This window comes from Pseudorca crassidens, chromosome 4 (genome assembly GCF_039906515.1).
Source record: "Pseudorca crassidens isolate mPseCra1 chromosome 4, mPseCra1.hap1, whole genome shotgun sequence".
Classification (NCBI taxonomy): Eukaryota; Metazoa; Chordata; class Mammalia; order Artiodactyla; family Delphinidae; genus Pseudorca; species Pseudorca crassidens.
Genome location: NC_090299.1, coordinates 137,282,396 through 137,310,393, shown reverse-complemented (window position 1 = coordinate 137,310,393; position 27,998 = coordinate 137,282,396). Strand labels below are relative to the sequence as shown.

Here is a 27,998-nt window from a genome sequence, read left to right as displayed (position 1 = left end):
GTGGTTGTCTTATTTCTTTTACATTTATTGACTGTCATTCTACTGAAAAGAAAAGCTTTTTATTCTTTGAATTTATCCAATTGTTTTTATATTATGGGTTCTAATCATGACTATTATTATTTATTTTCATCCCTCAAATTTCCCCAGTTTTGGCCAGTAAGAGCTATTTCCACATGACTTTTTGTATCCATACAACCTCATAATTCTTTGAGAATTTTCTTAATTTCTGGTACAGCAAAGTGTTCCAGGCTTATCTTGTACTTTTCTTGTATCCAGCTCTACAATTAGCTATTTCTGGAGAGTAGTACTTTAGAAATCCAGATCTGGTTGCTACAATTGCATTATTAGCAGAATGTCACTCTCCCAGCCCACTCTGCGAACAGAGCTAGGGAAAATATGTATGTCTATACATGTATACACTTACCTATATTGCTGTCTGTATTTCTTTCTAGTTCTATCTATCTAAATTTCTATCTATCTATCTATCATCTAACCATGGGTTTGCACCCATACCGCCAATCCTACTCCAGTTCCACAAGGCTTTTTTTTTTTTTTTTGCGGTACGCAGGCCTCTCACCGCTGTGGCCTCCCCCGTTGCGGAGCACAGGCTCCGGACGCGCAGGCTCAGTGGCCATGGATCACGGGCCCAGCCGCTCCGCGGCATGTGGGATCTTCCCGGACCGGGGCATGAACCCGTGGCCCCTGTATCGGCAGGCGGACTCTCAACCACTGCGCCACCAGGGAAGCCCCACAAGGCTTATTTTAATTTCTTCACTTTTCATAGTTGTAAGTCTCTTTCCCCACAGTGAGGAACATGGATTCCATTATCTTCAATACATTCACTTACTTGTTGATCAGTCAAATGTAATCAACCTCCAATTGCAGCCAGGCAGGAACCCCACTGCCTGTCTACTTTCACTCCCTCCCCTACCGCAGATGCCCACATAGCCTGACTTGGCTCTGAAACTGTGCCCTGGCCGGCACCTCCACGCATCTGGGGTGGAAGCCCTCCTCACCCTGCCAGGCTTCAACGCCTGTCACCGAGCTGCCACCCCACCATTGTCCCCACAGATGCCCTCTGTTCCCTGATTTGACTCCACCCTGTGCTAAGGTGCACCAGTGCCCTGCACACACTCACACTAATGCCTGCCTTGCTTCATCCCACCTGATGGTTTTGGACTAAATTTAGGGCAGGTAGGGAGGCAGGTAGAAAGAAGCGTAGGCAGGCTAATGCTTTATTTTTTAAATATTTAGGTTGTTTCCAATTTGGGGCTATTATAAACATCTTTCTTATTACAGATCATATATTTTTAAAAACATAAATCTGCTGTATAGTTGTTTCCTTTCTTACCTCCTGAGGCCATGAATAAAGTTGGTATTCTCAGCTTCTTTCTCTGCAAACTTCTATTTATCTATCAAAACCTTAGAAAGATACTAGACTTATAATATATTGTTTGGATGGAGGTAAGATGGAGTGAATAGCATATCCCTTAGTAAGATTTTAGTAAATAATTCTATCAGACTCTTCTATGAAACAATTTACCCTTAATTATTTTGCCTCTGCAGACTCAATTATCCAAAATGTTAACTTTTTTCTATTTCCATAATATAATACCCAAACTCAATTCAGTCAGTTCAGTTTTGTTTAGTGTCAAAATAAATCAAGCTGATTATTTGATATCAAATTCTCCAATATTATTTAGCATTATTTAAATGAACGCCTGGGAAGTTCATCCTTACTTAAATGCCATAGAACTGTAGAGGAAGTGGTCATATATTATTTCTAGTTTTCACTCTCTTTGTTGCTCCTCTTTTTATTTGGTAGGGAGAATTCCCCTCAGGGAAACTCCCAGGAAAAAAACATTGACATCAACAAGTCATTTCCCAGTTTTTATTCATTTTTTTCTTACTAATATAAGATATATTATGACATTATATTAGAACATAACATCTTACCAGGAATTTAATTTCTTTGGAAATTTATGAACTTAGAATATTTTTCATCTGAGGGTCCTGGTTTTATGCAAATTTCTATTCACACAGTTCCCCACCATTCCTTACATTTTGTAGGTGCCAGCTAAGTGTGTAATGTTGTTACTCTGGAATTAATGATGAGTGAGTTAAAAGGAATGACTCATTCTCACTTCAAATCCCTTTTGGATGAATCCCGTGTAAATAAGTCTGCACTCATGAAAATCTGTTCCATGGACTATAGGTCTCAAGAGGCTGTCTGCAAAAAAATAAAAGGGGGTTTAAAGGAGAATTACATGATAAAATAAATGTTGAAAATGCTATTTCTAATGTTCCTTCTTTACAATTCATGAAGCACATTAGCATAAAACAGAGTCCGGGAAGTACAGAAATCCTTCTCTGAAGGATTAAAATCCTTCTTAATCCAGAGTTTCCCAGATACTGACCCCATGTCAGTGTGTGTGGACATATTTATGGGCATAACACCCCACCAACAATGCAAGCAGCTGGGATGCACACACACACTTTGCCCAATGCCGACTTTCATGAGTGGTATGATGTGGCTGACTGTTTGCAAACTGCGAACTCGTGTTAGAGGAGAATCTGTCCATTGTTGCCTGTTGCTACCGAATCACACCAGATGATCTGGTCTGAAAACAGTCTCTCCCAACACAGGGAGGATTTTCAAGTGCCTAGATGAAAACTGAGAGGCAATTACTTGAAGATCAAAGGCAAACTTGTGTTTCATTTTAAAATAGGACAGAAATAGAAATAGGAAAATAAAGCTGTGATAGCTCTGGGCTTCACTTGTTTCATTCTTTTTTCAGCTGGGCACCAAAGAAGGTTACCTCACCAAACAGGGGGGGCTCGTCAAGGTAAGGAAGCACGTTGCTGCCAGCCACAAAGAAAGAGAGCACGTCATGGGGGCTCAACCCTCATTTTGACTTTTTAAAAAGCAGAACCTACTTATTTTGACCCAGTTATAGTATTTACCTGTTTCCAGAGTTCATCTTTATGGCCAATATTAGTCAAAATTCTGGAAAATGACTTGACTATTCTTTGGCAAAGCCGAATGTATGAGAATAGCCTACATTTAATACCCAAGAAAACATATCCTTTTGATGCAATGATTGAGGATGAATGTAGCAAGTTAACTCTAGCACATATCTTGGCCTTTTAAGATTTTTTAACAAAAAAGAAGTCAAAATTGGATGAAATGTTTACCTAACAGTAGGCCCCAAAAGACCCGTCACCGACATGAATGTAACTATATTATAAAATCCCAAAGAAAACAAAATTTAGGACTTTACTAGTTGGGGGGGGGTATCCTCTATTTATGTGATTATACCTTTAAAGTTACTCTATTCCATTTTCACATGCCAAGAAGACCTTCATGGAATGTGTCTGTTCTTTCCCATTTTAAGAGTCAGGACACTTAACCTCTCAAGGATACTGGCCTGCTTGAATTTAACCTAAGTATTTAGTTATTTGTGTCCCTACTGGACTGGATGCTCCCTAAGGAGAGGAAGTATTCATGTTCATAGCATTATGTTTAAATTCAGTTACTTCTTTTAACCGGGAACATTGCCACCCAACATCATTAGTGTTCTGTTAGTACATAAGAAAGAGGCAGTGGGTAACCGCTGTTTTTCCACCAATGTCATGGAGTTCTTAGGCAAGGTTTAGAATAGCATGTGGTTGAGCTTCCTAAACCTCAATCTGCTTATTTGTAAAACAAGAATAATAATATTGGGTTGGCCAAAAAGTTCGTTTGGGCTTTTCCATAGGCTAGTAGAAAACCCCGAACGAACTTTTCGGCCAAGCCAATACTCGCCAATGTTTGGGGATTGGCTATAATGTATATAAACCTCCAAGGATAGTATGCAGCCCTCAGTAGGTGCTGAACAATGATATCTGTTTTTATTATGGAGTTTTATTAGGATTATTAAGTCTTATTAAGATGGAAATTTCAGCAGTTTGTTATAAATCACCTTGAATGTTTATGATAGGTTATTTCTTTTCACTTGTTTAAAAATGTTGATATCTTTGCCTTCGTTGTGAGCTTAATGCATGGAATCATTTTAATTTTTGAAACTTTAAAATTTTAAGTTTTATTTTGAAAGTTTTTCCGTCAGAAACAACACCACAAGAATATCTTATTGTATCTAATCTTTTAGGTATTTTTACAACAAAAGGAAATTATCTAGTTCAAATATTGTGGTCCTGTATTCAAAACCTACATGTTTTAATTTTTTTTTTTTCAGACCTGGAAAACGAGGTGGTTCACTTTGCACAGAAATGAACTGAAATACTTCAAAGACCAGATGGTAAGAAACATGGTCATATATTTTCCCTTTAAAAGTGAACCCAGTACCACTATGGAGAACACTACAGAGGTTCCTTAAAAAACTACAGATAGAACTACCATACGACCCAGCAATCCCACTGCTGGGCATATACCCTGAGAAAACCATAATTCAAAAAGAGTCATGTACCACAATGTTCATTGCAGCTCTATTTACAATAGCCAGGACATGGAAGCAACCTAAGTGTCCATCAACAGATGAATGGATAAAGATGTGGCACATATATACAATGGAATATTACTCAGCCATAGAAAGAAATGAAATTCAGTTATTTGTAGTGAGGTGGATGGACCTAGAGTCTGTCATACAGAGTGAAGTAAGTCAGAGAGAGAAAAACAGATACCATATGCTAACACATGCATATGGAATGTAAAAAGAAAAAAGTGGTTCTGAAGAACCTAGAGGCAGGACAGGAATAAAGAGGCGGATGTAGAGAATGGACTTGAGGACACGGAGAGGGGGAAGGGTGAGCTGGGACGAAGTGAGAGAGTGGCATGGGCATATATACACTACCAAACGTAAGGTAGATAGCTAGTGGGAAGCAGCCGCATAGCACAGGTAGATCAGCTCGGTGCTTTGTGTCCACCTAGAGAGCTGGGCTAGGGAGGGTGGGAGGGAGATGCAAGAGGGAGGAGAAATGGGGATAAATGTATATGTATAGCTGATTCACTTTGTTATACAGCAGAAAATAACACAACACTGTAAAGCAATTATACTCCAATAAAGATGTTAAAAAGAGCCCTGTAGATGAAATGTCTGCCTTCAAAATCCCTGAAATTTTATGAGCACCTGAAACATCCTATAAACGATTGGAGATGTGAATTCTTGATTCCTGATATGAGCAGTGTTCTTTTGCAAAGACGAGATGTGTATCCCAGCCACGGCTCTCTCAGGCTGGCTAACCTCTAGCTCACTGAGGACATCATTCCCTCCGTCTAAGGCAATGGAATTGTTCTCTTGCCACAGTATTGACTGTCTCTTGCAGCAGTGTCCCCCTTTATTAAAAATTTGTCCATTTCTCATGCCAATTTCATTAAACAAATTTAAAATTATTTCATCTTTTATCTCTCCTACACAAAATTTCTGAGTAAGTGGATGTTTAAAAACATGGGAGACAAATATGACCCCCTTCCACGTGTTAAAAATCCATCTCCACCAAATTTAAATTGACAAAGAAAATCTCTTCCTAATGTCCAGTTTCATGAAAAGCCAATCCCCAGATGAGCATGTGACTTCCCTTAGGAAGGTTTTCTATAATCAGTCCCCGTAGTGGAAGGAAAGTTGACAGTCGCTCATAGTGGAGACTTGTTAGGGGAACAAGTGATGTACAGATTTGTATGTGTGTTCTTATGATGACACAGTTTGCCCTTTTATTTTATTTTTTTAAGTCACCAGAACCAATTCGGAGCCTAGATTTAACAGAATGTTCGGCTGTACAATTTGATTATTCACAGGAAAGGGTGAACTGTTTTTGGTAAGTTGTTTTATAAAGTAAATGTTTTTAAGTCTTCTTGCCAGACAGTTTAGCAGAAGAATAAAATATTGTATGTCTTAATGTGTACAAATGTTCTGATCTGAGGCAAGTGGGTTTAACTATCACACAGGGCATGTATGTCAGAAGTGCTTTCAGCCGAGTGTGACATAATACCTCATTTAAAGTGACTTAAACAAGTAGGAAAATCTCCTGGGTATAATTGTTTAGGTTGTACACTGCACAAGTATGATGCACTGCACAAGTAGGATGCCATTCACATCTTAGACAGCTTTTATTCCTTTGAGGTGTTTTATTCAATTTCAATTACAACCTTGTTGACTCCAACAATGAGTGATTTGTATAATGATGACAATTCTGGCAGATGGCACAAAAGTGTTTTGTTCTGTCACAATCAGTATATCATGACAATTTTCTAACTGGGAGAAGTAAAGTATCTTGAGAAAAGAGTGTCTTATTTCTCACCCTGAACTAGTTGAAGGTACGTTGCAGACATCATGGCACTTTATCCCTGAATACTTAAATTTGCATCTCCTAAGAAAAAAAAATCACCTATAGAACTACAATACCATTGTCACACCTAAGAAAATTAACATTAACTACTATTAATTAATGATTGTATAGTATCAACCAATAATGGAAATCTTTTTAAAATTCACATAAAGGTACCATATGAATTAACAGGGGGTTATATTTCTCATATAACAAGCAATTGGGAGATAGGCAGCTACCTTGACAAGGTCAGGTCCAATGTCTCTATAATTCTCTTAGTCTTTTCCTCATGCTTACTACTTCAGGGTCCAAGAGAGCTACTCTAACTGTAGGCCTCACATTTTCATGTAAGCCATAAAGAAAGATGCTGGGATGGTATTAGCCAGGTCTGCCCTTTGTATCAGGAAAGCAGACATTTTCCCAGAAACTCTTCTATCGGATTGTTCCTCATCTCATTGGCCAAGACTGAGTCCCATGGCCATCACTAGCAGCAGAGGAAGCTAGAAAACAGTATAGTACGATCATAAGTGGCTCCGACTAATTATAATTTATCACCTGGGTTTCTGTTAGCAAGAAGAGAGGAAAAATTATCTGTATTAACAGGCAATTGATCATGTCTCTTTCAGGGAGGACAAAACAATGACAATTCCAACAACTGGTTCTGTACACAATATCACACCTTCCCCCCAGCTCCCCCTCTCTCTACTCACTGCCCAACCGGACCTCACATCAGGGTTTACCTTTTATACACAGGGACTTAACCTCTTGTCTATTCAACATTAATTACTGGTATAACCAGATGTGCTGCTTTGGTTTTAGGATATAGAAACCCTTCTGATTTCACTTTAAGGCTTTTTTTTTAAATTAATTTTTTATTTTTGGCTGCATTGGGTCTTTGTTGCTGCGCGCGGGCTGTTCTCTAGTTGCGTCGAGCAGAGGCTGCTCTTCGTTGCGGTGCGCGGGCTTCTCACTGCGGTGGGTTCTCTTGCGGGGCACAGGCTCTAGGTGCTCGGGCTTCAGTAGCTGTGGCACGTAGGCTCAGTAGTTGTGGCTCGCGGGCTCAGTAGTTATGGCTCACGGGCTCTAGAGTGCAGGCTCAGTAGTTGTGATGCATGGGCTTAGTTGCTCCGCGGCATGTGGGATCTTCCCCTACCAAGGATCAAACCGGTGTCCCCTGCATTGGCAGGCGGATTCTTAACCACTGCGCCACCAGGGAAGTCCAAGGCTTTTTTTTTTTTCCTTTTTCACAAAAAGGACAAAAAGATTTTTAGTGTTTGGCATCTCAACTGTAAGGACAGGAGGTGTGGGTGAGATATAAGTCTGACGATTTTGACTCTATAGCCAAAGAGACAAAGGAGGAGTTAACTCTATTCCTAGAACAGTCTTTCATACCAGTAGGCAAGTTTGTCTTCCCTTCAGCAAAGATTAACTCATGGCCAGAAGTGGGCAAAATAAATAGTTGAAGAGATTTATTGTCTCTTTTTCCTGCCCTGAAAAGTTAAAACTGTCTTCATCCACAGAGGGCAGTGTCATCCTCGCTGAAGTCAGCTAACACAAATGAGCTCCTTCAATAAACTCTCTTATCTGTCTTGCTTGTTCTTTGAATCATAGCACAAGTTCTGAGTCATTTAACAGATCAGCTGAATAAACACATATGTGTATTCAGTCTAAGACATGAACAATAAAGTGATCTGGGGGTGACCTGGACCTTTTTTTTTCTTTGGGCTCTCATTAGAAAATACAAATCTGGCCTGTAATACTAATATGAATCTGCAGCCTCAACATTTCTGCGTTTGCTGGCAGGACTAGCTCCATATATACCAACTCCTCAAGTTCTCACCCAGGTTCTTTGTCAATTCTTTTTCCCCTTGGAATACTCTAATTAGTGCTCAACTAACAGATGTTCAACCAACAATCTGGAGTGTCTTACATTCTTTCTTTTGTCTTATCAGCTTAGTATTTCCATTCAGGACATTTTATCTCTGTGCAAAGACAGGAGTAGAAGCTGACGAGTGGATCAAGATATTACGCTGGAAGTTGGTGAGTTATTCATGTCTCTGGATACCTAGCACTCAGAAATCACGTTGATGATTTCAAACATATTTCTATTGAAAGAGTCAGACAACCCCCGAGAACGGACAGGAGGTCTACTTGCAGACTTATGGAAGAGTCTGTTCATTCTTCTGGGATGTGGAAGGGATGGAGATAGGAGTAAAAGCAAAAGAACGAAAATGCACTGGGGTCTCAGCCCCAGAGCCTAGCCTCGCACCCTGGTGTCTATCAGGCTTCCTTTAAGTGTGTGGGCTGGTCCAAGTTTGCCTGGAGGAGGACATGTGGGACCAGAGGCCAGACAGAGGAAAGCAGACATATTTCTATAGTAGAAAATCCTTTTACTTTGTCAGAGAAGGAGGCTTGCCAGAGAGACTTAGCTTAATGTCCAGTGTAAGCGTTACTTTGTGCCAGTCAAGGACCAAAGGTGTGTTAATTTATCTGCTTTCTATGTACCTCCCAGGAGGAAGACAAAGGGCTTATAAGAATTTACTAGTCTCATGCATTTTTTGTGTGTTTGCAAGTTAGTGAGTTGTTAGCCAAGAACTTGTCCTTAAAGCTTTCTCAAATTTCCTATAAATACCATCTTGAAACCCTTCATGTTTTCAACTACAGACAATTATTCCTAATTTTTTAAATGAAATTAGCTGATATATACAATCTTATTGAATATTCCTTTCCAAATACTGGGATTTTTGCTTTTGGTTATCTTTTCAGTTTGAGATCCAAAGCAATATACTACTCATTCTGAGACAGTTCCAATGTATTTGATATTCAGTGGGGAAATACTCTGCCATATGAAGCTTTTGCTCAAATACAACTCATTTTTTATTTCTTCTATTTTGTAACTATGCAAGTGACACAATCATTATAGAAAATTTAAAGTAAAAATATATCAAATGCACATCCTTTCAGACTTCTCCCTCTGCAAATAAATATTAGAAACAAAATTTCATCATTCTGCAGTGTTCTTTACTTGCTAACTCCACTTAACAATATATCATGAACATCTTTCCAAATCAATAAAGTTAGATCTATATCTTCATTTTGATTCGCTGAATAGTATTGCATTTTATGGATTACTAAAAGTATTAGGCCAGTTCCCAATTTGTGCATGTTTTAGCAACCACTTTACAGTATAGTCTCCTGAGAAAAATACAGAAAACCAGAATAAAACTTGGGGAGGAGGGGACATGATAATTAATTTGTAGTTGCACGGTTTTCTTACTAGTCAGCATTTCTTATTTAATGTTTGTTAAAAGCCAAAGTTCGTTATCTTAAAGTTGCTCAATAATAAATACACGTGGGTGTGCTTTCTTGCAGTCTCAAATAAGAAAACAGCTTGATCAAGGGGAAGGCACAATCCGATCTCGGTCATTCATCTTTAAATAGACAGACCTTCCTCGATGAGGGATGCCCTGACCCAGGAGCAGGGTGGAATGTTCCTGATGTTGTGATCCACAGCAGGTTTCAGATGAAAGCTAAGGATTTTTCTGTAGAAACAAATCAAAAGCAGATGCGGATTTGGACCTCTCAGAAGACACCACATTTGCTGACTCACAGAAGACTGCTGCCCTTCAAGATCCTGCCATGTCCCTGAGAATACCGAAGGCTCCTTGTTCTGATGGAGACGGATGAACCACTGCGACCAGGTGTGCTCGATCTTAGAACACGTGATGGGAGATGGTTTTTGTTTTCCCTCATTGTTGTCCCCAAGCTGGTTGACATTAGTTACCCAAAGTCCCACTCTGCACCAGGGTCAACTCATCTGACTTCCAAGTTGTGCTATTATCCAACAGCTATATATGTAGCCCGAGGTTTAGACGGCTTTTCAGAAAGTGTATTGGGATAGCAAATGTCCAAGACTGGGGCAGAGGAGCAGTGTTGTTTTTACTTTTTTTCCCCTTTATACAAAAAAACAAAACAATTTCCAAAACTAAAATGGAAAATGTTTGTAGTATTTATTTTCTCTTTGTAAAAGGCTCAGATATCTACCGGGTCCTTTCTTCCCCTCTAATGATAAACCTGTGAGAACTAAATCTCCTATGGGCTATTGGGTAAGATGATAAGGATAATGGAAGGTACAATCTTAAAAAAGCATCTTTTAGTCATTTTGGGGGAAATGCTTTAAAGAGTGAGAAAACATAAATTGAGAAAGAGTGATAAAGTAGTAACTTGTAGTTTAATAATAATTATCACGATAATTATTATTATAACAATAATAGAGCACTTGTAAGCACTAAGTTATCTTCATCCAACACTTCTCAAACAGACTGAAAGAAACTTTCAAAGTAGAGTGTGTTATAACAATCCCTTCCCCAGAGTGAGAGGGAGGTATTTGCCCAAGAGAAGAAAGATGTACCCTGCACTGCACGGAGCACCCTACACCTTATTCAAGAGGAACTTCTTTTGTCTATTGAGGGAGTAACACTAAATCCACATGCAAAGGGTAATGCTGTGTTTGTTACACAGCATTTTCAAGCCAGAACAAAGGGATTGAAATAGGGGGATGAGATACTGGCATCCAGAGCTCCTAAATAGATTTTAACCCCTTCTATTATCTTTATTAATACTGCTTTTTTAGACTGAAGTTTGAAGGGAGACAAAAGTGGAGGAAGAGCCCAAAAATAAGGTTGTGGAGCAAAGCTATGATATGACGCTGCTCTTGCAGTCCAAAGGGCTACCTTGTTGAATACGTTTCTTCTGTTATTTAAACATCTAGGACTCAGAAATTACATTAAATTTTTGTATGTTTCAACAAGGTTTTTAATGTATTTTGTAATGTTTGTATCATATGGAATATAGCAAATGTCAAGTTAAAATGTATTGTGTTGGGCTTCCCTGGTGGCGCAGTGGTTGAGAGTCCGCCTGCCGATGCAGGGGACACGGGTTCGTGCCCCAGTCCGGGAAGATCCCACATGCCATGGAGCGGCTGGGTCCGTGAGCCATGGCCGCTGGGCCTGCGCGTCCGGAGCCTGTGCTCCGCAGTGGGAGAGGCCACAGCAGTGAGAGCCCCGCGTACCGCAAAAAAAAAAAAAAAAAAAAGTATTGTGTCAAGTTTGCAAAGTAAGGAGTTAGACATAAATCTTCACTGAGACGTACAGTTTTGTTTTGTTTTCTTAGATGCAAGGGTGTTGTGTAGGTAACATTGTTTTCATTTTTTGTAAAATATGTCATGTTTATTTACATTCTTTGGTTATGTTTATTAAAAACAGCATGATTTTGCTGTGCCTGTAATATTTTGCTACTGAAGTGTTTTTAATAACTGTAATTTAAAAGAAATATAACCAATTAATATCATAAATAGCAATGAAGAGTCCACTTTGGTTAGACTATGAGCTACAAAGGATTGAAAGATTCAGAGTTGAAGAAATAGTCCCCGTCCTCAATGAGTTTTCAGTTGAATATGGAAAAGATAAGAAATACATCCATGACGACGTACAGAAGTAAATACGATAAATACTTCAAGTGAGGCACACAAAGCTATATGATGGAGTGGGCTTCAGCTGGGATAAAGCCATTGTTTGGAGGGTTTTGACATGAAAAGGGCGATCTAACATACACCATGCAATTAGTACTACCCCAGATGCTTTACCTGCTCTCTTTACCTGTCTCAGCCCTGAAAAGTGATCATGATTTCACCCCGAGGGATCTCAGGGAAGGGCCCTAGGACGAGGGAGGATGATTCGTGCCAAATTGGAGTGGGGCTGTTTGGGAGAATAGCTGTCTGTGTCAAGCTCTGTCGCTAACAGTATGTGCTCATCATAAAGTACCTCAAGACACAGCCGAAGGATTAGCAGTTATTCTCAGAAACCCCCCAACCCCGGGAAAATCTTGCCCCGCAGAAGCACTGCTGCCTCTGGACCAGGAGAGCCCCGCTCAACGGTAAGATGGCTGTTACTGCCTCGGAGGGAAACCCGTCCCTATTCCTGGGCCACTGGACAGGAGGACACTCAGCAGGCCACAGGCCTCTCTCTCCAGCCCAGGGCACTCGGGAGACTGGGCTCTTTGGTCCTTCCCTCTCACTCACGCTCGGGGTGCAGGTCAGGGAGTTACACTGAGTCCCTGTTTCAGGCAGAGAGCAAGAGAATTATTACAGGATGAATATAAACTCTACTTCCCTCCTCTCTACTGCTACTTCAGGTCAACTGCAGCAAACTTGTAGTTTTGCCAAAGTCTTCCCAGCCACATTGAGCCTACACTCTGCTCACCACGATTCAGGCTGTCTGGGCATGACGTCGAGCAGAGCTTCTTAAATTATCTATGGAAAAGGGCCAGATTAATTTTCTTTTAAAATTTATTTTCTATCACAGACTGGGAATTTGTAAAATCCAATACGTTATTAGAACACTGAAGTAAAAATACAACTATCACAATCCCAGTTTTTAAATCAAATTCAATAGACATAGTATGTCTGCTGTTTTTTAAACCCTTAACCCTCAACTTCTGTAACTTATTTTGTACTAACAAACAGAACAGTCCAGTCTGTGGACATTTCAAGTAGGTCTGGCTAGTGGACAGCCACGTAAAATAAAGCAAGAGCCTTCTTGAGAAAGAATTCATCTTGATGCTGCTATGAAGGTATTTCATAGATGTGCTTAGTAACATCTACATTCCCCTGAATTTATATAAAAGAGGTTATGCTCCATAACATGGGTGGGGCTCATTCAAGCAGTTGAAAGGCCTCAAGAGCAAAACTGGGGTTTCCATGGGGAAGAAATTCTCCCTGTAGACTGCAGCCTCAGCTCCTGCCCGAGATTTTCCAGGCTTCTGGCCTGCCCTGCAGATTTTGGGGCTTGCCAATTTCCAAAATCAGGTAACCAGTCCCTTGAATTAAGTCTAATTCATGTATATATCCTACTGGTTGTTTTTTGGTGAACCCCAAGTGATACAACTTTCTTTCCCAAATACCTCATCACCATTTTATTATAAATTTTGTTGTTTGCTGAAATATTTTATTTAGTTAATTTTATCACTTTTGGATAGTTAACAATTCAATAAGTAAAGTTTACAGTGAAAAGGGTCGCTCCTGGGAACCCTGTCCCCCAATTACCTAGTTCCACTCCACCCACGTTACCACGTTCTGTGCATCTTCAGAGATACCTATCATATACAAGCAAATATGAATATACATCTATATTTTTTCTTCCTATACATAAGTTGTAACATAGCACACAGTTTCACACCATGCTTTTTCTTCTGAACATTATGTTTGGGAGATCATTCCATCTCAGTACCCAAAGTCTTCTTCGTTCTTTTTTCCATTGGGCAAATGTAGAAATTTCTTTAACCAACCCTCTGTGATTAGGGTGAACATATAATCTATCTAAAGTGGGACCCTTCAGAGTTGAAAGGAGCACTAATAATTACACCGAGAACAGCAGGTATAAAATGGCATTGTTACAAAAAAAAAACAGGTCACCTCATCTATGATGGATACTTGTTTCCAATCCTTTAATGTTATTAAATTGCAATGATTATAAGTATATACTTTTCACACATCCATATGCATCGGTAACATGAATATCTAGAAGTGGAATTGTGGGCTTTTGTGTCAATTTGACTCAACATGGGGTGCCCAAATTAAATATTTTGTCTCTGTGGGTTCTCTTTCTCTGGAGAATCCTAATACATTGGGTAAAAGGTTATGTGCACTTGAGTTTGGTAGAGATTGCCAAGTTGTCCTATTTAGAAGGATATAACAATTCACACTTCCATCAGTAGGGCATAAAGAATGTCTGTGCTAATTTTTTTTTTTTTTTTTTGCAGTACGCGGGCTTCTCACTGTTGTGGCCTCTCCCGTTGTGGAGCACAGGCTCCGGACGCACAGGCTCAGCAGCCATGGCTCACAGGCCCAGCCACTCCGCGGCATGTGGGATCTTCCCGGACCGGGGCGCGAACCAGTGTCCCCTGCATCGGCAGGCGGACTCTCAACCACTGCGCCACCAGGGAAGCCCTGTGCTGATTTTTTTAATAAACCTTTCCCAATTGACTTATGATGTCATCTTCACAATGTTTTAACTCCTCATATGTATGTACTAAAGTCTGTTTCTGGGTTGTTCTGTTCTACTGATCTGTCTAGTTGTGCACCTGATGTAGTTTTACACTATCCTTTAAAAATAATCTATTTTTATATTACCTTTTCAAAAATTCCTTAGAAGTTTCAACTTATTTTTCTGGATGAACTAAAGAATAATTTAACTATTATACCCCTTAAAATAGAAATTTTAATAGTAGCAGTGTTCACCATGCAAAGGTTAAATATCTCCATTTATTAGTTCTCTTTCCTGTGGTGGGTATGAATGTATGTAGGTATACATATAAAATTACCAGTAATTACAATTTTGGTCACCTCATTTATAAAAGACTTTCTTGCTTCATGCATCACTGCATTGGCAAAAACTTCCTGGACACTGTTAAATAATAATCTGGATAATGGGAATTCTAGATTTTAATGGATGTGTCTAATGCTTCATTAGGTTATAACAATTAACTATTTATAGCATGCTGCAGGTAAAACATATCTCCTGCCTCTATTTCTTTGTAAAGGCTGTTGTTCTTGCCCAATTTAAATGCCCCATTCTGTGTTTTCTATAGCATCCTGTGCACAGCTTCATCACAGCACTTCCTATACCTGTTCCGTTTACTAAGCTGTACATTCTTTAAAGATAGGTACCACAATTTAGTCTCATATTTGTAGAGGATGGGAGAAGAGAGGGAAGGAGGGAGGAAGAAAGGAAGGCAAGAAGGAGGAGGCAGACACAGTGGCCGGCTGATCTTACTGTACAACTTGAGAGACTGCATTCGTACACGTCATGTAAAATGCACTCCTGGAGCAGAGAAATATGATGTACACTGTGCTCCTTAGAATTCTGCAATGTGGTAGCGCTAGTGAATGGCGCACAGTAGGTGCTCAATGCCAGGTACCAGTGACAAACGCTGATTGTCAAAGATCCTAGGAGGAAATTAACAACCTTGAATGGACTGAATTCCTGAAAATGAAAAGCACATGCTAGAACTGTGATACCAATTTCAGAGATTAAATTAGGCTCATGGATGAGGTTTATTTTCCAACTCACAGTTTATGTTAGGTAAAACGGTCTCCAAACCAGATGTGAAACAGTCACTTATTCGTGTGGCTGAAAGAGTGAATTAAGTTAATTATAGTCTTTAAACGTTTGAAAATAGTCTGGGGGAAAAAAACCTACACAGTGCTCAAACTGTACTTCTAAAAATACTATTTTATTTATACTCATGTATGAAAAAAAAGGGCTATACTACCATGTTTACATACATACCAATATTGGAAACAATTCAATAATGAATCACATCTAAATTTTATAAAGAATACACAAACATTAAAAAACACTGATTGGTTACAGAAAGCAGAGTGGAAGAAAAAAACATTAGCTATCATTTTCATTTCCATTAAAGAGCAGCACCCTCTGAGAAGAATCAAATCAGTTAGTAATACTCACCTATACTGCAAAATAATATATACAAAGGAAAGTTAGTGATTGTACTGATTCTATTACTTTTACTAAGCCATTTTATCTTCCTCTCAATGCAAATAAAATAATATGAAGAAAAATATGTCCTCACTATTCACAATAAAAAGAGTCTGCTTCATTCTGCAGGCCTGGCATATTGTACAATAGGGAGCACTTCATAGCTCAAGTGGATCAGAGTATCATTTTGATTCTGAGCCACCGAATAGAATCTCATGCATATTTGGTGACTGGACTAACTCCATAGGAGCTGTGATAGATTGAACCATTTCTGTGGAATCCCCATATCTCACAAATAAGAAAAGGCCCTACACAAGAAAAGATAAGAATCAATCTGTCCGTAAATTCTATCTATAGGCTCTTTCTCTAGTGTAAGGTGGAAAAAGGGGCCCTTTCTTGAGTACATGGATACAAGTGTTGTTGTGGTCTAAAGATTGCTGGATTGATACTGTCTGATATAATGAAGATAAGGTATACACAGAAACCACTGCCAGATTAAGAAACTTCCACAACTTGTCTCAATTCTTCAAATAATGGAGCAAGTTCCTTTTCTAGGCTGACAATTAGTCCTAAAACAAAGGGATTAAGAAAATTTGAACATTAGAAAAATGTTTATCAAAATGTATAATACTAAAAAAGTAAGTGAGACATAGTTCATTCTCCATTACTAAAACATACTTAAAACAAAATACTGTAATTCTAAATAATCAAAAACCCATATTCATTATGAAGTTTATTTTTATCATCTATTAACATAAATTAATGAAAATATTTATATGTATTAGAAGATGTAAAATGAATTACATATGTGCTATAATTTTGTTAGTTTTGAAAGGAAAACTTTAATTTATACCTTATTATTTCAAAATCTGCACTGATTCAGGAATAATACACATGATTTTTACTAAAAAAAGGTATACTTTTTTCCTGAGCCAATTTTAATGAACTTTATCAAGATAGGTAGATAGCAAAGGAATAATCAAATATTTATTATATAAATTCAATAAAGCTAAGATATAAATGGGTATTTCAAATGAAAACAATAATTTTAAAGATGCTTGGTAGGAGTATAAAACATACACTGAAAGAAACAAACTAGTCTAGAAATTAGCTTCTCCTTAGTTTACCAGAGTAGAAGGCTATATATATCTTAAATACTGCTTGTTTTATGCTCAAATAAAGATCTTCCTCTGTCTCACAGAGCATTAAAAGCATCTTGGATTCTCAAGGAAATGTTCTAGGTATCAATACTAAAATACAGTTCTGCACATTATCATAATTTATAACAACTGATGATTTTATCACATGACTGATTTATCAGAACTGAGGTTTAATATACTTAAAATATTGACACCATTCCCATCCTATACAATTTATAAAGTGTTTTCACATATGATATTTTATAGCTTCAAAACATTTAGAAATGGAAGAGACCCAATAGATTATCAAATCTAAACCCCTCATTTTAAAGATGAGGAATCTAAATACAGGCTTCAGTGACATAGCTGGAAACAAAGCAGGCTCAAAGAGCTTGGAAAGAGAAAAAACAGAAAAGGAATGCATAACAGTTCTAACAGTGGTGAAAGCTGAAGGAGACAGACCTTAAAAAAATTCCACTTTAACCAAAAGAGGAAAAAAATTACAATTCAACTGAATACTGTCATTATTTTACATGAAAATAGACAGTGAAGGCTACTGGATACAATGAGATCTTACTATCCTCTTTAGAAAGTACAGCTTCCCAGTGTTCGTCCTCAAATTCTTCCACCCTAAAGAAGAATGAGTATATTCATCCTAGTCACACTCTTTAAATTCTCAATCACATTCATCTTGCCCACTATTGTTCAACATTTTATAGATTGGTCTATATGGAACTGAACTCATCCTTGATCGTTTTTACGTGTTCTGTTTGGTTATCTTCTCTACTCTTCTTTGTTTTCTTAAACTGTTGTAACGTGAGCAAGATATAGCATTCAAGAGGTGAAGATAACATTTAGTTTTCCTTTCTATCTTAAACGATCACTTACCTATATATACACTGTCTCATTTGAACTAAAAAATAAGCGCACAAGATCGAGAAAGCAGACATTAGCTCCATTACACAGATATGAAAAACACAGTTCAGAGAAGTTACACTTCCAGAGATCAAGGAACAGATGGTAGACTGGGCCATGAATTTAGGTTTTCTTACTCTAAATCTGCTATTCCTATCATATTAGACTGCTCAGATATGGTATTATAAAGAATTAAAAGCCGTATTAAAACACACCTGTATTAGCATTGCTGCTGGCTATGAAACTCACCACCAAAGGTAAACGATTGAATTGAACCACCTAAAAAGAGAACAAGATCTAAATAATATGTTACATAGTGAAAAGGTAGTGTAATTCAGATGAAATATCTTAATCTTCCAAAAAACTTTAAATGGTCAATGTGTAAGATACTAGCCTAACATCATGGTATTACATCATGAAAACATGCAACAGTGAAAATAAGTATTTCCATAAAACAGGCTTACTGATTATCTCCTAGAGACATTAATACCACTTAGCCTGGAAAGTTTTAAGGTGGGGCTGTGTCTTCATCTTTTTTTATCTTCTAAAGCCCTGCAGAGTGTCAATTACATAATAGGGTCTCAATAAATATTTGATAAGCAAATAGGTCAAAGCAGTATTTCTCAGTCATTCAAGTGGTTATAACTTAATGATCTTCTGCCTCCTCTGAACCACTATAATTTAAATTAATTTAAATTTAAATTAACTTTGAATCAACTATCTTTTTAAAAAATTTAGCTTCAACCTAACCCTTATTGGCTAAATTAAAGGTCAGATGGGCTGGTTATCTCTTGCCTAAAAGACATTAAAATATATAACTTTTAAAATAAAAAATGTCACTTATGTACCATCAGTAGTACATGACATACTCTGGGAAACATTGTTCTAAAGTAGAAGTGATTAATTTATTCTAAAGAAGAAAATCCAGCTGGAGGTCAAGAGATATGTAGCAACTAATTTCTTTCCCACAAATAATAACCTCACTTATTTTATATATTTCAAACCAAATGAAGGAATTAGTAGTGATAACAAATTTAAATAACTTATCATTTGACTTTCAAGGAAAATTCTGCATCTGTCACCACCACAATTAAAAAAGTGTGGGGCTTCCCTGGTGGTGCAGTGGTTGAGAGTCCGCCTGCCGATGCAGGGGACACGGGTTCGGGCCCTGGTCTGGGAAGATCCCACATGCCGCGGAGCAACTGGGCCCGTGGGCCACAACTACTGAGCCTGCGCGTCTGGAGCTTGTGCTCCGCAAGGGGAGAGGTCTCAACAGTGAGAGGCCCGCGCACCGCCATGAAGAGTGGCCCCTGCTCGCCGCAACTAGAGAAAGCCCACGCGCAGAAAGGAGGACCCAACACAGCCAAAAATAAATAAATAATTAATTAATTAAAAAAAAAAAAAAGTGTGTCATTTGAGAAATCACAGTTGTTAAATAAGCTAAGGGCACCATCTACTGGAGGTAATAGTGACCTGACTTACCCTTTTTAGGATAACATATACTTTACTACTAAATCTTCTAATCTAATTTTCTATATTAATTAATTCCTGAAATGTGAAAAAAATTACTACAGTTTAACATAACCAATTTGAAGGTTAAGATTTTATAATTCCATCCCCTTCGAAACTAAAATTTAGAATTATAAAACAAACTACTTTATACAGAAGACATAATAATAGTTGAAATCATCAGCAAACCATTTGATAATTATGAACTTACCTGGTAGGTGCTATAGTAACAGATGATACTCTTATTTTTTGAAAGTCCAAGCTTGCTCCCTTGGTCTGTTGCAAGGGCAAAAGTAGACAAGAAACCAGGTCTCAAAGCATGCTCTGGAGCATTATCATTGGCCACTGGAAATATAAATGATTTAAGTAAAAATTATGCAGGAAATATGGTAGGGAAAAGATCTAGAGCACTTTTTTTTAACATAAACCTGTAAAAAATGGAGCACAATGGTTATGCTTCACAATACAGAAAATCATATTACTGACTGGGTCTCATCAATTTAGGTGGGAAAAACCACTCAGCCAGAAGTTAAGTGATCATATCTAAGGGAAGAAATGCTGGTTCTCACAATTTTTTAAAATTTTCAAATGAATACTAATTGTTTCCATTTTCTTAATATCTAACTTAAAACACAGATTATGATTATCAGTACAATTAATAAATTGAATGTTTTGGTTAACTGAGAGCAAAGCTAGAATAGTAAAAAAAAAAAGCTTCAAAAACCTTTGCTCTCATAAAACCCACAGAAGTATCTTTTGTAGATGATAATAATTCTACAACTGGCCATGTGTTTTAAGTTTCTTTCACTCATGAAAAGGTCTAAGTGGAGTTAGTTGTACCAGTAAGTGCTGAGCTTAAGGGCTTTTAACACAGCGATCCTCAGAAAGAACATGAGAACTGGAAAATCTCTGAGATTACTTTCTTCAAAGCCCTCATTACAGAACTGAGAAAAGGTAAGTGACTTGCCCATGGCTACCTATGTTCTATGTTGGGTTAGAAAGCACACTGGATCACACATCAGGAGATGATGGGTTCTTTGCCTATCTTGTCACTGACGCATGTGCAACTTTGGACTGACAATGTATTCTTTGTGCTTGACCATTTTCATTTATAAAATGAAAGAACTAAATTAGCTAATTTCTAAACTTTCTTTCAATTCTAAAGTCTGAAATTATCTGACATATATGATAACCCCAGGTGGAAAATAAATTGTAAACAAAATACGCAGAACATTATTTACTCTTTCTGTGACATATATACTTTAAAAATAAGGTAAAACTCAGGCAAAAAGAAATCCTTTTCTTTCTTTTTTTTTTTTTCCTTAGGTTAACCAGTTCTTCTTTAGGCAAAAATTATTGTTAGATTCTGGTAAACTAAAGTAATTGTGCAGTTAAAAGTTTTTCAAAATCTTACTTCCAGTAAGGAAGCAGAACAAGAAAGAGTAAACAAAACAATAAATTTATGTTAATTCAAATGTATGGATGTTTATCCTAAAACTACTAGCAATACTGATAAAAAACATATATTGGGGGAGTCTGTGTGTATAATATATCTAGCTGCATATATGCCCACTCTCATCACTTAGATTTACTAATCGTTTACATAAAATGTCTTTAATGGGAAACTGGGTTTGTGATGAATCCATGCTTAAACTCTGGACGATATCGTGATACATTTGATATATAATAAGTTACTTAAGATTCCAACCCAGCCTTCAACACACAAAAGCAAACATTTCCTCCCAAACTAAGACCATCTCCTGAATGTATTGAAATGGGTTATTTTATGCTTGCTTTCTATATTACTCAGATATAAATACATTTTTATTCAAAAGCAAACAGGACACTGGCATGTAATTGCTCCATTTTACCTTTAATGACAGGCACTCCATCTCTATCTGACACAACAATAGCATGGAGCCCCTCAACACTAGAAAGAAAACAAAAAGTTAAAATATTATAAAACATTTTCTCAAAATACGTACCTTCAAAGTCATAATGGTAATTTTCATGTATTATTTCTGAAAAACCATGGGAACTCAATTATTGATATAAGCTCCTATAACATGTTTGCCAAAACTCTTCCACCATAACAAGCAAAAAGAGACACAGTTGCCTTCACACAACTTATAATCTAAAAGGAGAGCAGCTATCATTCAGATCACCTCATGCAAATATAAAACTACAACTTGGGAAGTGCCATTAAGAGATATGTGGGGATACGTAAGCCTATAAAAGGGGGGTTGATTCAGACAGGTGGGTCAGGGAAGGCTTCCTTGAGGAAGTGGTATCTCAGCTGAGATGCTATGGTACTAAGAAAAGAGGGGCAGAAAGATCATTGTAAGCTGAGGGAACAGGACAGAAAGAATGGAGGTCATACAGCAATCCTTTCAGCCACGCCTACACAAAAAGTAAGCAGAATGGTTAAGTCTACAGCTGTGAAGTTAGAAAGACCTGGTTTCCAGTTCAGAGTCTGGTGCTTACTGTTTAAGCTACCTTGCGTCAGTTACAAAACCTCTAAGTCTCAGTTAATCTGAAAATGGGGATAAGTGTACTTATTTGGCTACTGTGAAATTTAAAAAATAATGCATGTAAAGCAGAGGGTGGGTGGTACATAATTAACATTCAAAAATATTAATTAACATCAATGTTGTCACCTGTGCACACTGAGAATGACATAATTTATCCATGCAGTTTAAATACTAAATTATTAGTGAGAATCCCTAGAGCACAAAAATGTTAAAAATTATAATGGGGAAACATCCTCAAACTTTCCTCATTTACAAAGGACCTATAGCCCCTTAAGTATAACACAAAGCCTACAGTCCTGTAACTACAGGCACACCTCATTTTACTGGGCTGCACTTTACTGAGCTTTGATAACCCTGCACCGAGCAGGTCTATGGGCACCATTTTCCCAACAGTATGTGCTCACTTTGTGCTTCTGTGTCACATTTTGATAATTCTCACAGTATTTCAAACTTTTTCATTATTACCATATTTGCTATGGTTATCTGTGATAAATGATCTTTGATGTTACTATTGTAATTATTTTGGGGTGCCACAAACCATGTCCATACAAGATGGTGAACTTATCTGATGAATGTTGTGTATTGTGACTGCTCCACTGACTAGCGGCTTCCCCACCTCTCTCCCTATTCCCTGTGACATAACAATATCGAAATTAGGCCAGTTAGTAACCCTACAATAGCCTCTAAGTGTTATAGGGAAAGGAAGAGTCACACATCTCTCATTTAAGTCAAAATCTAGAAATTTGATAATTAAAACTGCTTTGGACAGTTCCAGCTTGGATGGTCATTTTTATGGCCCTGCCCTACTGTGCACAGCTGAGGCTACTGGTACGGCTGATCATTAGGTTGAGAACAGAATCGGCAGCTTGTCTTTACAGTTGCCAGTACTAGGAGGGAGACAGTAAAAATGAATCTAAGTATCATATTAACATAAAGTCAATGGTGACAAATAACACTTCAGTAGTGATTTCTTTCTGAGTAGAGAAGAATATAGATAAATCAAAACTAGAAGATAATACTAATTTCAAGTGCTCTGTAATCAGAGTAAAGGCACAAGCCTAGGCAAACCACACAAACCAATTTAGGCAAAAATCCAAACAAGTGTTTTTTTTTTTTCTTTCCCCACCTATGTAAATTGACATCTAAAACCTTTTTAACATCAAACAGATTCGGAGAATAAGAAATAAAAAAAAAAAAAAGGATCTCACTACATATTCTGCTATACTAATTCAAAGGTTATTCAATTCTTCTGGAATGTGAGAATGGATGTCTCAATATATTCCTCTCTTTCAAGCCCTTAACTCTAAGGTATCATTTTACATTAAACTAAATGTGAATTTTAATTCAACTAAAGTGACAAAGTCCTTTGAATCAGTAAAATACCTAAAAGGAAGTCACTGTCCTCAACACAAGAGCCTAATTTACAAAATGGTACATCAAATGGACTGTGGGCAGGTGGAAGAAAGCCTTGTGATTTTTCCAAGTATGAGCTGCTAAGACTAGCATTTTCCGGTTATGTAGACTCAGCAATTAGGTCTTACAAGCAATGTGAAAAATAAAGGCAAATTCTTAGGTTTTTTCCCCTTGAAATTACTCCAACTACGTCAAAGTATAATCCAGTAAATCGCTATGAAAGAACTCTAAAGTGGCAAGAAATCTGGGTTCTAGCCCTCTGGCATTCACTAGCTGTTTAACCTCAGACAAGTCATGTAACTTCTCTAAGCGCTCATGTTGTTTATCTGCAAACTCAAAGCACATCACTTGTGCTACATAAGATTATGTTAGGTATTTGAAAGTGCTGAATAATAGCATAATACACATATATTAGTCTAAGATAAACAGAAACAATATACTACATAAAATTAACATATGTTAAGCAGAATTTATTTACTAACAAATTAGTAATTTTTTACCTTGGTAATTTTTTGTACAGGAATCGTTTTAGGTCCTGAAAGAGAATATAAAAAATCGTATTATAATAATAATGCCTTGTACTGGTTCTCTAGACACCGTCCTATCCACATCTCAGGTAACTTAAGTATTCATTCATAACCATTCTTGCTTGTGTTCTTTCTCTTTCTGATTTTGATGCTTTAACTAGCTGTGTGATTTCCAACAAGTTAACTAACCTTTTTCTCTAAGCCTCAGTTTCATTATTTGTTGAGTAGGGATAATTATAGAACCTACATCATAAGATTGTTATTGAACTTTATTGATACGATGCATGTAAAGTGATTAGCATATCCAGAAGTGGAAACACAAATACATATTAGCAGTAATATTAGATCATACTTTTCATACTATTGTACATCTTCTTGTTGCTAACTTTGTGTTCACTTGAGAATATATTATGAACATCTTTCCATATCCACAGACTTTCTAACATCACTTTAACAGTCTTGGGTAAGTTGACAAGCTTCTCTGAAACTCAGTTTCCTCGCATGGCTAAAGACAAACCACAATGTGTGTCAAGTGTTTAGCATGGAACACAATTACGACTAAAGAAACAGAAGACTACATTGTCTCATTACACTCTCTCATCTGGGAGTTTCATTGACAATCCCGGCATCAATCATGAGCTCTACATAGGTAAATCAGACTGATTTGGCTCCTTAATCCCTACTATTCTCCAAACCTGGACGTTCACTTTATTTCATGTTATCACCATCAGCTTACCTTTGCACACACTATCACAAAGCTCAACTCATCACTTTTCATCCGAAATCCAGATTTCCCCAATCTCTTCTTGTTTCCACTAATGGCACTACCAATCCCTGTTACTTACTCAGCTTTGAAACATAAAGTAATATTTAACCCAAAACTCACATGGATCACTTTAAAAATCACTTGTGAAGCCAAATGTTTTTAAACTGGTGTTCTTCTCTCCCTTCCAAATGATGTTACAGTTTAGGTTCAGTTTACTGTTTATGACTTACACTGGCCTCCCAATTGGTATGACGGTCTACCATTTCTACCCCACACATTTCTACACAATGCCAATAATCGTATTATTCTCCTTCTCTAAATCTATAGTTGCAGTGATTCTCAACCCTGGCTATGGAAAACACCTGGAGAGCATAAAAATAACTCTGATGCCTGGTTTGGAGGGGCTCCCCACATGATTCCCTGTGCAGCCAAGATCAAGAATCAATGTTTGAATGGCTCTCCACTGTTTACCAAATTATGTACAAATTCTGTAGACATCTGAGGCTCCCTACAATATGGTCTACGACTGATTTTACAGTCCTGCTTCCTACCACTCCCTCATACACTTCCTCAGCCGCAGCTGAAATGGACTATTCACAGCTCCTCCACATACATCTTTTCCTTTCCTATCTCTAACTTTGCTTATGCTATTCGTTCTACTAGTAATACCTTCTCGGCCTTTAAAAAAAAAAAAATTGCTACTCATCCTTTAGAGCTAATCTCAACCACCAAATACGCCAAACCAGCTTTCCTGATAAAGACAAACCGAGGCAATCCCTCTCTCCTTTGAATTTTTACACAATAATGTATGCACATGTATGATCACTTGCTTACTATACTTTTTTTTTTAACTTTAGAAACCCTTAAGGAAAGAAATCATACCTTAGTCATCTTTATTTCTCTCACAGCCCTTACTACAGCAATCTTTTCAAGGGAGATGCTGAAAAGAATTTAGTGATTTGATTATGCCTGGAGAATAAGGCCTCAAAAATATAATGGAAGACACCCAAAAATGGAGTGATAAAGGCATAAAAAGTTGCTAACTGTTGAAAAACAATCTTGCAACCTAAACAGAAAAATCCGATTCATATTGCTGTTGAATGACCATTTAGTGTGCTGGTTAAGAGCACGGGCTCTGGAGCCAGTCTGCCTGGGTTGCTATCTTGACTCCACAACTTCCTAGTTGTGTAACCTGAGGAAGTCACTTGATCTTTCTGTGCCTTAGCACCCTCATCTATAACACAGGGATAATAATAATAGTGCCTACCTCATAAAAGTTACTGTAAGAATTAAATGAGTGTATGTTCAAGGTTCCAAAGAATGTTTAGCATGTATGTCAGCAAAATAACAGTATGTAAACTATAAACAAACACAGACGTTAACAGTATTAATCACCTGCTGTTTCTAGGAGTGAAGTTCTCTAAATTTAGAATTTTGCTTGTATTGCTGTGCTAAAGAGGTGTTGGTTATAAATCATCTGCAATTGCTACAATAAGCTCAGAGAGACGTAACACTTACTGGAAAAAGATTCAGAGCAACAAACCATCATTTAGAAATCGAAATGGTAGATATGCAGAGCTTCTCTCATGCCCGCAGAACTGGGGCGTGGGAAAAAAAAAATCTTCTCAACCTCAGGCACCTTAGAGTCCTCCAAGCCCATTCCAGGCAGAAACTCGGGACCCCGCAAACTACTCAAATTAATCTCTCACTTCGGATCCTAGAGAAAATAATGAAGTGGAGGGAAGCGCTAAAACGAAACAAATTTGTACTTGGGAAGCGCTACCTCTCCCCGCCCTCTCTCTCCTTCCTCTTGTGTAAACTCACATCCGCCATGATGAACCCCTTCCTCTCGCAGGATCAGTCTCCACGCCTGAAAAAGAAACTCCTGATGACTCTCCTCTCACCACTTCCTCGCCCTCCCCACCTCCAACCCAATACGCGGGGTCAGCTTTCCTCAGGGTCAGACAAGGATCCGCGACTCCAGGGCTCGTGACAAGGAGGCTGAAGGCACTCGGAGTTTCCACATACCCAGACGGGTAACCGAGATGCCTGACCTCAGACCACTTCACCCTCTCACACCCAAAACTCAGGCCTAAAGGGGAGGCGAAAGGGGCGTCCTCTCTTCCGTCTCACCGCCCGCGCCACCTGCGGGCCCAAGCCTAACACGGGGCAAACTGGCTCCAGTTACCTGGGTTTCTGGGCTGCCCGGTTCCCTGAGCTGTCACTTCAGACGACAGCTACTGACACAGGTTCCTCCAAAAGCCGCTGTCACGTGATTTGTAACCGCCTCCGTGCTCCAGGAAGCACTTCCCAGACCTCCGACCCCGGGGACGCCGGATTTCCGGGGAGGTGCTTCGGCAAAAGGGAGCGTGCAGCCGCGCGACGCGCCCAGCCCGACCCCTGCCCCCCAACCCAGGGGCTGCTTCCTTCGCCTGCACAGAGACCCGGACGTCGCGACCTCGGCTGTCGGATCGACATTCCTAAGAGATCGCTGAGCCGTGAAGACCCCTGGAAAACGCAAGCAAGAAGACGTTTTTGTTTGGAGAGGGTGGAAAAATCTCATTCGTTTTTTTAGGGCCCGTTATCTTAAAACCTCTTCTTGTAGATGGAGAAATTTGAAGGGGTGCTGTTACACGCTGAACAGCAAACACCAGATTGCCCGTGATTAGAAGTCCCAGGTCCATAGGTTTCTGACCCCAATTTACTAGTCTCTTTTGGCTTTCCCATGGGTGCTACCCACGTACTGTGACTCAAGGCCCTGTCTAGATTGAATCGAGGATCCATGAGCTTTCTGGAGATGAGTTATGTGTGTACCTCAAGCCTCTACATATGCAGACATTGAACAACTTTCTTTCATTGGCTCTTGACTTAGAAGGCTATACCTTTAAGGACTGCCTACATTACTTTTTGTTTGGTGCATTGCTTGTGTGCACATTTAAGGAAAACCTACAGTAGGTGGTAGGAAAATGAGGTCTATGGGAACTTGTATTCGACTGATTGTCAACTCCAATCCCAAAAAGTAGAAGTGCAAAAGGAACCATAGTCCAAGACGTGGTGAAGAGATACTTATTTCCTAGTTATCCTTAGGAGGACGAAATGGTAAACTACAAAGCTCCCAGCTGTTACAAATGACCTCCTTGTCATTACAAGTGAACTTGACAGTTCCATAGCAACTGACGTCATTGAAGATCACTTCCTTTTCCTTCATTTCTTAGCTTCTAGGACACTGCACTTATTTTAGCTCCTCACCCACTCTAGCCTCCTCTTAAATGAAGGCATTTAAAGCTTGTCTTTCATTCCTCTGCTGTTTTTCCCTTTCC

General features: G+C 38.4%; 2 protein-coding genes across 7 annotated transcripts in view; one reads left to right on the top strand and one right to left on the bottom strand.

Annotated features, from left to right (window-relative positions):
* DAPP1 (dual adaptor of phosphotyrosine and 3-phosphoinositides 1) overlaps positions 1-9,833 on the top strand; it is a 58,344-nt gene extending 48,511 nt beyond the window's left edge. The window contains exons 5-9 of the mRNA XM_067736881.1: positions 2,799-2,846; positions 4,236-4,298; positions 5,726-5,811; positions 8,274-8,361; positions 9,694-9,833. Coding sequence (XP_067592982.1) covers positions 2,799-2,846; positions 4,236-4,298; positions 5,726-5,811; positions 8,274-8,361; positions 9,694-9,762 — 354 coding nt within the window. The 3' untranslated portion in view covers positions 9,763-9,833. The remainder of the gene's footprint in view (positions 1-2,798; positions 2,847-4,235; positions 4,299-5,725; positions 5,812-8,273; positions 8,362-9,693) is intronic.
* Positions 1,976-27,020, bottom strand: LAMTOR3 (late endosomal/lysosomal adaptor, MAPK and MTOR activator 3). 6 transcript variants are annotated; one of them, XM_067736882.1, is made up of 8 exons: positions 26,867-27,020; positions 26,503-26,548; positions 23,886-23,920; positions 21,313-21,371; positions 19,653-19,786; positions 18,148-18,211; positions 15,450-15,509; positions 1,976-2,230 (listed from the first exon to the last, which is right to left on the bottom strand). In XM_067736882.1, exons 2-8 carry the CDS (start codon positions 26,509-26,511, stop codon positions 2,121-2,123), a joined length of 471 nt encoding a protein of 156 aa, XP_067592983.1. In that variant the 5' UTR covers positions 26,512-26,548; positions 26,867-27,020; the 3' UTR covers positions 1,976-2,120. The 6 variants fall into 6 exon arrangements, with proteins under 6 accessions (XP_067592983.1, XP_067592984.1, XP_067592987.1 ...); XM_067736883.1 differs by lacking the exon at positions 1,976-2,230 and adding an exon at positions 9,116-12,631; XM_067736886.1 differs by lacking the exon at positions 1,976-2,230 and adding an exon at positions 9,768-9,863 and having other exon boundaries at positions 26,867-27,019.
* Positions 27,021-27,998: the final 978 nt, after the last annotated feature.